This window comes from Ctenopharyngodon idella, chromosome 5 (genome assembly GCF_019924925.1).
Source record: "Ctenopharyngodon idella isolate HZGC_01 chromosome 5, HZGC01, whole genome shotgun sequence".
In the NCBI taxonomy this organism is placed as follows: Eukaryota; Metazoa; Chordata; class Actinopteri; order Cypriniformes; family Xenocyprididae; genus Ctenopharyngodon; species Ctenopharyngodon idella.
Genome location: NC_067224.1, coordinates 9,181,735 through 9,192,937, shown reverse-complemented (window position 1 = coordinate 9,192,937; position 11,203 = coordinate 9,181,735). Strand labels below are relative to the sequence as shown.

At 36.9% G+C, this 11,203-nt stretch overlaps 1 protein-coding gene across 16 annotated transcripts in view; it reads right to left on the bottom strand.

Annotated features, from left to right (window-relative positions):
• Positions 1 to 553: 553 nt before the first annotated feature.
• acaca (acetyl-CoA carboxylase alpha) overlaps positions 554 to 11,203 on the bottom strand; it is a 70,814-nt gene continuing 60,164 nt past the window's right edge. For all 16 annotated transcript variants that reach the window (XM_051892870.1, XM_051892871.1, XM_051892873.1 and 13 more), the window contains 8 exons: positions 11,027 to 11,123; positions 10,138 to 10,273; positions 9,880 to 10,057; positions 9,380 to 9,492; positions 7,925 to 8,079; positions 7,575 to 7,745; positions 3,737 to 3,873; positions 554 to 1,890 (listed from right to left, as the gene is read on the bottom strand). In XM_051892870.1, coding sequence (XP_051748830.1) covers positions 1,764 to 1,890; positions 3,737 to 3,873; positions 7,575 to 7,745; positions 7,925 to 8,079; positions 9,380 to 9,492; positions 9,880 to 10,057; positions 10,138 to 10,273; positions 11,027 to 11,123 — 1,114 coding nt within the window. In that variant the 3' untranslated portion in view covers positions 554 to 1,763. The remainder of the gene's footprint in view (positions 1,891 to 3,736; positions 3,874 to 7,574; positions 7,746 to 7,924; positions 8,080 to 9,379; positions 9,493 to 9,879; positions 10,058 to 10,137; positions 10,274 to 11,026; positions 11,124 to 11,203) is intronic.

The window sequence follows — 11,203 nt, the reverse complement described above, 5'->3', positions numbered from 1 at the left end:
CCACGCTCATTTGCATACCTTTAATGTGTAATTTTCACCCTCTCTGATCCTTAGTATTTAACATGCTGTTTTTGTTACTGTATGTTTATAACATCTACACATAAATAACTCATTAATAGATAACCTTTTGTTTGTAAAATGAGCAACAATGCCTATTTCCCACATTACATTGTGACAAGTTGCCAAAATAATTTGATTTAAAATGTAACAAACTGGGGAACCCAAACTTTCAGAGAGGGGGGGTGCCTAACTCGCATCAGCAAACCACTGGTGTACTTCAGGGTTCGGTGCTTGGCCCTTTTGTTTTCACACACATCAGACTTGTTCAAGCGGCTGGACTTCCCTGCTAAGTGACAAACAGCTCTATTTACCATGCCAGTACAGCTCTCAGCTTGTCTAGTAGGCATCTTGGGCTGGATAAAAGCTCCACTTCAACCAGAAACAGTAAATGTATGTTTGGAAATTACATAATATGTACTATATATAACTGAAATCCTGTTTTCCATGATATGACCCTGTGCAATCAATCAAGAAAGAGCCTGTACAGAACATGTAAGATAATTTGATTTTATTCAATTATTTAGAGGCAATCACAGTTTGCCATAGTAAACAGTAAATCCTCCATTTTGAACATGGAGACAGGCTTCTGATCGCTTCAGTAACATGTTTAACAACACTACAGACACAAGACAATTCACCACCCATTTGGGTCACAGCATGTCAGCAGACTTGACACGTTTTTCACCTTTCATTGAGTCTAGCAGTAGTGGAAGCTTGAGGTTTTCCGGTAGCGGCTACAACCATCATGTCAATAATACCCTGAGGATACAACGGAGCATCTTGAGATCTTGTATAATACTCCACTCACCTCTCTCAAGTATCATTTGCACCCTCCATTGCTTGCTTTTAGTGTATATATCTACATTACACTCCTGGTAAGTAATTCCAGAATATGCATATGGTAACAATCAAATTCAACTAATCTAAACGTTTGCTGAATGTTCTAGTTACGCACTTGCAGTATAATGTACCACGTTTTTTGTGTCGTTTAATAAGTTAATATATTGTCATGACATTTTATCATCTATACTAAAAAATAAACAGCATATAAGTACAATACCAGTGGATTGACATTTTTAAAAAATTATTTTTTGGTTAAACCACAAAGGAATGAAATAAGCACAGTCAAAATAATGCGGTCATATGGCTCAACGGACCATCCTGCATGTGAAGAATAATACTGCCCCTACACTGCAATTGATGCGACACAACAGCTACATCACACTCATTATAACCAGCGAAGCAGGAGCGATCTAGTTCACTAATTCTTAGTGTGGACAGGTGTTATAACCTGACTCTTAATATAGTATAAAGTATAAAGTTGATTATGAAGTTGCAAACATTCTCTCTTATACAGTAATCTACTGCCTTTTAAACAAAAGGTTCAAGGGAATCCTCTAACAACAGCTTTGGGAAGCTCGTTTCTACAATTGGTCTCTGTTCATCTAAGTCTCAAAGTGCACTTGTCTAGACTGAAAAGCTATAAATGACAACACTGGTACATTTTTTTTTTCTTTTTCTTTTTAAACTTTAGTGTTTCTAAAGGTGTGCATTTATGTGCGTTCATAAGTACTGGCACAATATCTTTGTTGTAACTCCTATTTTCAGACTCATAGCCAACATTGTGAAGTCAGTCACAGCACTGCCAATGTTGGCTCCTCTTGTTCCAGTATCATCAGCCCTCTGAGATGATTGACAGGGCTCTACGAGGATGCAGGGGCGTCCATGGTGGACAGAATGCGGACCACCTCGGCACGCTGCGTGGGGGAAATGTGCTGGGTCATGTGAACAATCGAGTCCATGGCCACTTCAGGGTTAGCTTGAACCAGGCTAAGAAACATGAAGTTAAAAAAATGTTAATTTAAAAACACAAAATATAAATTTAACAGTGAATAAATAGGGGTTTAAAAATGCATTGATCTGACAATAAACATTAAATGAGGTGATTTAATAAAAAGAATTGGAATTGCACTTGAATTGTTGTCAGAGCATATTATATTATATTATATTATATTATATTATATTATATTATACACACACGTTTTTTTTTTTTTTTTTTTTCTGATAGGTTAATCACAGCAATTTTTATAACAGTATAATTTTATAATTTTAACAGTATATTTCTTATTATATATACACAGTATCTCACAGAAATGAGTACACCCCTCACATTTTTGTAAATATTTTATTATATCTTTTCATGTGACAACACTGAAGAAATGACACTTTGCTACAATGTAAAGTAGTGAATGTACAGCTTGTATAACAGTGTCAATTTGCTGTCCCCTCAAAATAACTCAACACACAGCCATTAATGTCTAAACCGCTGGCCACAAAAGTGAGTACACCCCTAAGTGAAAATGTCCAAATTGGGCCCAATTAGCCATTTTCTCTCTCATTTTCATTTTCTAGTGTTACAAGGTCTCAGATGTGAATGGGGAGCAGGTGTGTTAAATTTGGTGTTATCGCTCTCACTCTCTCATCCGCCGCACACTGCATCAAACTGGTCTGCATGGCTGTCGTCCCAGAAGGAAGCCTCTTCTAAAGATGATGCACAAGAAAGCCCGCAAACAGTTTGCTGAAGACAAGCAGACTAAGGACGTGGATTACTGGAACCATGTCCTGTGGTCTGATGAGACCAAGATAAACTTATTTGGTTCAGATGGTGTCAAGCGTGTGTGGCGGCAACCGGGTGAGGAGTACAAAGACAAGTGTGTCTTGCCTACAGTCAAGCATGGTGGTGGGAGTGTCATGGTCTGGGGCTGCATGAGTGCTGCCGGCACTGGGGAGCTACAGTTCATTGAGGGAACCATGAATGCCAACATGTACTGTGACATACTGAAGCAGAACATGATCCCCTCCCTTCGGAGACTGGGCCGCAGGGCAGTATTCCAACATGATAATGACCCCAAACACACCTCCAAGATGACCACTGCCTTGCTAAAGAAGCTGAGGGTACCTAAACCCTATTGAGCATCTGTGGGGCATCCTCAAATGGAAGGTGGAGGAGCGCAAGGTCTCTAACATCCACCAGCTCCGTGATGTCGTCATGGAGGAGTGGAAGAGGACTCCAGAAACCTCTGGCAACCTCTGAAGATCTGGTGAACTCCATGCCCAAATGGGTTAAGGCAGTGCTGGACAATAATGGTGGCCACACAAAGTATTGACACTTTGGGCCCAATTTGGACATTTTCACTTAGGGGTGTACTCACTTTTGTGGCCAGCGGTTTAGACATTAATGGCTGTGTGTTGAGTTATTTTGAGGGGACAGCAAATTTACACTGTTATACAAGCTGTACACTCACTACTTTACATTGAAGAAATGACACTTTGCTACAGTGATTTCACATGAAAAGATATAATAAAATATTTACAAAAATGTGAGGGGTGTACTCACTTCTGTGAGATACTGTGTGTGTGTGTGTGTGTGTGTGTATATATGTGTATATATATATATATATATATAAAAGCACATTTTAGTAGTTATGCCAAGTTCTAAAAAAATTTATTGAGTAGAAATTGAGTAAAAATGCTCTTCAAAAATTGTTATCCTTCTCCACTAAACCATGAACAACTGGAAATTCATGTGAATTCATTGGTTTAAAAGAATATTCAGCTTTTAAAACTTCTGGAATCTTGAAATTTACGCTTTTTAAGGCTGGTGTCTGGATGTTACCTGCGGATCTGTTTGAGGATGTGATCTCTGCGGATATATTTGATATTCTCATCGATGACAGATCTGGCTCCCTCTTCCTCTGCCAGCTGCCTCTCCAACCATTCCACAACATCCTCATTACTGTCCCAAAGATATGCCTGAGAGAGACATATTAAAAAAATAAAAAATTAAAAATAATAATAATACATAATAAACAATAAAGAAACAAAAGAAGTTCAAAACACCTTGAGCTTGCTTGAAACATGCCAAACAAACTTTCTGACAATGTTTCTATTTGAAAACCAAATCACAATCCTAATCAACGGCTCTTCATTTAGGCTTAGACCGATAACATCAGGCTGATCTGAAACAAAAGCTGGACTTGTGCTTGTGAAGATTTGTCGAGGCGTTAATGGGCTTCCGTGCTTCTAAAAACCGCAAGCACTTGTAGTCGGCAAGAACATTTAATGCCCCATATTAATCATTTTTAATCCGTTTGCTTTTAATTAAGAAACAGCGTGTTGCTCTGCTATCTGCGCGTGGCAGGGTGGAGATTAATTGTAGCTTAAGATAGCTCGCTCAGATTGGGCTAATGTATTAGTGGTCCAGACACCATCTTCTGCAGATACTTTAACCTGCCCCGGGGGCTTGGCTCTAATCCAGGACCTAGTGTGGCGACTCTTCCGAGGCATTATGGAGAGCTCATCCATTCTGATCATTTCTAACAGTCATATATTCCCTAGTCCACACTCCACTTCAGCAAAAGAAAGACCTCCTATAGATTTGTTTTTTAAACAATCGCTAGGACACATTTTTCAATACTTTGGTCACTTTTTCAAAACTCTTCACACAGTTCTTCTTAATAATTTTCAGCTTGGCAGAACAGAGAATTTCACACCCAAAATGCACTAAAGCTACCAAAACACTTTATACATGTCTCAAATTAACTCTTCTTCCTTAACACTAGCAAAGGTAATTGGAGAAACACACTTTATCACTCATGATAACACTAACAACAGGTAGCATTATACAATGGTTTCTTTTGTAACAATCTCTTTACAAAACAAGAATAACGGCTATCTACTGGGTAGAATTCTCTGCAGTATGTGTTACATGGACCATGTTTACATTACAGAACAGTTCAAAATTAAGTTGTCCCCTTTTGTATAGAAGGTAATAAAATTAAAATAACACTGGTGTTTTTTAGATTTGGAATATATTTCAATATGGTATTACTGTAGAAATGTAGCAAATTTTAGTCTTGGACAGTTTTGTATTATGATTAACAATTTTAACAGTTTTGAGAATAAAAAAAAAAAACAATGTAGTCACTGAATGCAGTTTGTGCCAAGGCAATAGAAAAAAAAAAGTCCACATAGACTACTGTTTTGCTCGCTGTATAAAGAGTTTTGAAAGGGAGACCCACGTATTGAGAAATGGGTCCTTACAACTGACTCATTTGGTCAAATTTTAAGACAAAATCCAATTTAAAGACAAAATTGTTTACTCTTGTTCATGAAATCTGGAACAACAGTCCCTGTCAAAAGTTTGGAAACATCACAATTTATCACAATGAGAAACTTTCTCGTAATTATGACTTAGTATCTCATAATAATGAGAAACTCTCGTAATTATGATTTAGTTTCTCATAATAATGAGAAACTTTCTCGTAATTATGACTTAGTATCTCATAATAATGAGAAACTCTCGTAATTATGATTTAGTTTCTCATAATAATGAGAAACTTTCTCGTAATTATGACTTAGTATCTCATAATAATGAGAAACTCTCGTAATTATGATTTAGTTTCTCATAATAATGAGAAACTTTCTCATAATTATGACTTAGTATCTCATAATAAGCAGAGCAGCGGAACAGAAGGGCGTGGCACGCTAGCGACATCCGCTGGTCAAAGTCTCTTAAATGCGAGAACACAGCAAACATGGCACTTTCTGCAAAACAGTTGTTTTCGTTAAAGTCAGTGTAATCTACAAAGTTCAGTCTATAGTATCATTAAATAACATAAATTATAAATGATAAATTATCAGTATATCGTTAATACTTTTCCATGCGCACGAGAAGGTGGAACGCAAAATGGTTTCCGTGGTAACAAACAACGCCTGCAAACAAAATATCACATTTATCCGTTAAGTTTAAGTGCAACGTCTTCATAAAATGTGTGGGTTTATGTGTTAACGTTAACACGTATTTCGCGGACGAGTCTAGGGCTAGGCTATCTGATGTGCAGGTTTGCCTAGAACCTATCTATGACTCATTAGAATGTATACAAAAGACAGCTTTCCAGATTAAGCGTTTTTTAACAGACATGTTATGTAGGTGTGTGCTGTCTTATCATTCCTCTATATCTGTTTGAAATCCATTGATCACCACTCTGTGTTTCTGCTTGTTCATACACAAAAATAAAAATGAATGTTACAAATGAATAAAAGGCTATATCCCATCACGTGTCATATACTGATAATTTATCAATAATTTTATTTATTTAATGATATTATAGATTACACTTTTGCAGAACGTGCCATGGTTGCGGAGTTCTCGCATTTGACCAGCGGATGTCGCTAGCGTGTCACTGCTCCGCTGCTTTGTGCATGCGTAGAAGTTTCTCATTATTATAAGAAACTAAGTCATTATTATGAGATACTAAATCATTATTACGAGAACGTTTCTAGTTATTATGAAATGTTTAAGTCATTATTACGAGAAACTTTCTCATTATTATTAGAAAGTTTCTCATCATTATGAAAACTAACTCATTATTATGAGAAAATAAGTCATTATGAGAAAGTTTCTCATTATTATGACTTACAGAATTATATTTTTTTTTACTCAACTGTGGCAGAAACGGTCTTCCATAAGTCTGTTTCGCCCAAGTCTACTTTTTTTTTTTTTTCATCAGTAAAAACAGTAATACTGTGAAATATTATTACAAATTAAGAGAACTGTTTTCTATTTTGAATATATTTTAAAATGTAATTTATCCCTGTGATGACAAAGCAGAATTTTCAGCATTATTACTCATCAGTTCTCAGTGTCACATGATCCTTCTAATATGCTGATTTGGTGCTCAAGAAACATTTCTTATTATCACAAATATTGTAAACATTTGTGCTGCTTAACATTTTTGAGGATTCTTTGATAAATAGAAAGTTCAATGAACAGCATTTACTTGCATCTATTAAATATTTATTAACGCATTTATTAAATAGAAATTTTTTGTAACATTATAAATGTCTTCACTGTCACTTTTGAGCAATTTAAAGCATCACTGATTGTTATTTTAATCTTGCCACAAATGTTTGAATGGTATCATTGTGCCCACAAAAATGTTAAGCAACAAAAACTGTTCTCAGCATTGATGATAATAGTAAGAAATATTTCTTGAGAAGCAAATCAGCATATTAGAATGATTTCTGAATACTACAGTAATGATGCTAAAAATTTGGCTCTGTCATCAAAGGAATAAATTACATTTTTAAATACTTTTAACTTTTTAAACCTTTGACACGTACTATATGTTTTTTAGCTAGATATTTGGCTTTTTACACCCCTATACACCTATAATGGGAACTGAACAAAAACATCCTTTCCTGAAAATATATAAATAAAAAAAAAATAAAAAAAATGTACTGAATCAAAAATAGTACTGTTAAATAAAAGATTTTTGTTGGTGATCTGGAGAAAAGAGATTTGTTTAATGCAGTAAGCGATTTCCGAGAAACGCTGGAGGTGGAGCAATGAAGGGAGGGGTGTGTTTGTTTGGGTGTCGATTTCAAATATCAACAGTGTTTCTCAGAAATCGCTTACTCCACCTTTAATGCAATTGTTTTTTGTAACATACTTTCACAGCTCCCTCTGCCTCCACGAACCAGCGGCGGAGCATTGCCTGAACCTGCCCGTCCGTCAGCTCGCTGTTAGCACACTGGATCTTCCTCTTAACTGTGTCTTCCAGTAATAACCGCCGCAAGCGCCAGTAGAAGAACAGCCGAGATGTCTGCCACTCTAGGATGTCCTAAACACACAATAAAAAACAGACAGGTCCATATTAATGTAATTGATTTTGGTCTTATTTTATTTGAGCTTCTGATTCTTCAACTATGGAGAAATATGAATTCAAAACCAAAGGTTCCAAAAGAAAATGACAAAAGCAAGAAAAAGCAGAACAGACTAGTACAGAAGTTGAGTACTGACAGTGATAACTCCTTTCTCCTGCATGCGGCCCGGTGTGTCATGAAGATCGGCGAACTGCACAGCTACTTGATGATATATGGGCAGCAGAAACTCCTCTCTCTCTTTCAGTTTAGCCTCCAGCTCTTTACGCTCAGACAAATTCAACTCCGGGGTGCCTGAAACCACACACAGAATGGACAAATGCAAATTTATGTAGAATGTACAAAAAAATAAGTACCTTAGAAATGGGTACAAAGCAATATATCAGTCAGGCCAATTAATAAGCCGATATTTAGCTGTTTCAGAAGACAACTGCCCACCTGAAACATTTCTGCGAACCACTTTTGAGGCAACTTTTTTTTGGATGTGAGGATGCAAGTTCAAAATATCAATTTTATTAGGTTAAGTGCCATTAAATCACTGTTTTTATTTAACAATTATAAATTTTTTTGTGCTATTATTACTATTATTACATAAACAATTATTATGGATTCATTTTGACTAGATTTGGCATTACCTAAAAAAACTAAATTGCTATTTTTATTATATATATATATATATATTTTTTTTTTTTGCCTAGGTGGCATCAAGAAAAGTTAATTCAGAGGTGGAGTAGAGTTGTTATTGTTAACTAAAACTATTAACTGAAATAAAATAAAATATAAATATTAGTTGAAAAATTTAAACTTAACAAAAGCTTTCAATGTTGAAATACTAAAATTACTAAAACTAAAATAAAAATGAAGCTTAAAAATATATTTAAAATGTATACAGATACATTCAAAAACTAATAAAAATGACAAAAGGCACAACAAAATACTAAAACGTAAAATAAAAATAAAACTGAAAATATAAAAATAAAAGCCAATTCAAAATATTAATAAATACTATAATATTATATAAATACTAAAATAACACTGGGAGTACATTTTGACAAAAATTTAAATTTAGAGTAATATGCACTGATGAATCGTAAAAGAGAAACGTATATTAAGGGAAAAAAAAAAGTCCATTTTGATTTTCTTTTGGCTTGAGCGCATGGGCACAATTCTGCTGTTTTGGCATCTAAGTGTTAACCCCTTGTTCTATACATGAGAATCAGCAAGAATAATCACAAAGCCGCCCAACCGAAGAACTCTCCAGGATCTCCCATCACCCTGTGGCTCTTTGAGAGAGATCGATCGCGTCAGAGGCAATCATTCAGCGTGGCTGCATGTGACACCGCAGGCTACTCTGGTGGCATGGTCCTCTTTAGTGACTGCTGAGGGGGTAATCGATCGAAGGAGGTACAGAACAGGAGCGGGGCCTGATTGATCCGAGACCCCTTTGATTGACACATCTCCTCAGGGAGGAGAGAGAGGGTCGGCGCAATCAGCAGAACGCACCGATACGGTGCTTTACTACAACACTCATACAAGCCCAATAAAACAAATAAAACAAAATTTCTGTGAAGAGAGAGCACTTTGAACAACTTACCCAGTCTTTCTGCAAGCCCCATGTACACAGGGTCCACTCGTCTCATGGTTTTCACCAGGTCTTTTTTACGGAACTTGATCTCCACCGTGCCTTCAGGCTCCAGCACACCACCACTGCAGAACACACACACTTATGAATCAGCTCAATCAGGCCATGACAATGAATCTGTTTGAAGTCCTGCTTCCGAAAGATTGGCCAAACTGAAAAACTTATCAGCTGATGCCGATACTTAAAAAAAAAAAGAAAAAAGCCAAATATTGGCCGATATTATCGGTCAACCACTAATCATCACTCAAAATGGCCGGCTAGTAAGGTCTATTTCACTTTTTATTTTTTTTATTATTATTATTTATTTTTTTTTGTGTGTATTTGTTTTGTTTTTTAATGTAGTGCTTACTGTTATGTTTACATAAAATTTAAAAAAGGTGCAATGCGCAAAAAAAAAAAAAAAAAAAATAAGAACAAAAAAAAGCCATTTAGTTCCATATCCTAATTCTTACCGGCTGTCCTTGTCCGCATACATCTCCATGTGGCGAGGGTTGATGGTGGGGTCTATGACGACCCATGATCCTCCCCGGAGCTCCGCCTGTGGTGGGATGTACACCAGCACTGGCTGTCTATACTCTCTCAGCCCGTCCACTATATATGCGCCAAACTTAAGCACCTGGTCGTACATGTCTAAAGACAGGAGAGCATGGTTAGCAGAGACCATCACAGATCACTAAAGCACATACCAGTTCTCTTCCTGTATCACTGACCTTTCATCCCTCCAGAGAAGCCTCTCCAGTTGGCAAACACCATGAGCGGAAGCCCCTCTCTGTTGAAGTCTTTAATGGCCTGTGCAGTCTTAAAAGCAGAGTCAGGGAACCACACTTGCCCTGCTTGCTGGATGATCTATAGGAAATGGCACAAAACACTGGTCATCTTTCTGACAGAAATCTTGTGACTGAGGCTATGTTGACACTGTCAGTCCAAATCTGATTATTTGTGTATCCAGTTGGAATCTGATCTAAATTATTGACTGTCCACACTGTGTATCGCAACTATGAAGATCTGATGTGTGTCCCGTGGCCCTCTTTCGTTTTCCGCATTATCTGCACTGGTTTCTATGGCAATGATGTTGCGTTGGTAGGCATACACCAAAAACAACAACCGTAACGTTGTCTTATTTACAACATGTGTAGTCGCTGCACTGAACTACTACGTCTTCTAAGGCAGCGGCCAAAATGTAAGAGGCAGGTATGCGTAGGCTTTATTCCGTGCTGTTGTCTCCGCCGGTCTTAAAATATATCTACATTTAAAAGGCCACTGTAATTTTTAGCTCGACCGGCACTTTGCGGCAACACAACCTTGTTTCTGCAGCAAATTTCAGCATGTTTTCTATACTAACGTCTTACATGTTTACGTTTTATGTGGCATGAAATCTGATTAGAGTGATCAGACTAAAACAGATTTCCAGAAATTCGATTTGAATAAGATTTTAAACCACATATGAATGTAGCTCTGTAAAAATCACATTTAATGTGATTTTTTTGCCATTCACACTGGCTAAATCGGATGGGATTCCAATCGGATATGCACAAAAAATATATTTGACTGACAGTCTGAACAAGGCTTGAGAGTCTGGAAGTGTTTCTAAGTGTTCACCTTGGCTTCGGAGTCCAGATTAGCTGGGTCTGCTGGGATTGACAGCTCCACCGATCGGGTTTCCACTGCAACTACTCCAGTTGGGATCCCGCCCAACCTACAATTAACAAGAGAGGCTAATTGTTACACAGTCAGGGACAAGCACTCACCAATAACAAAAATAAATATTTAATTTTT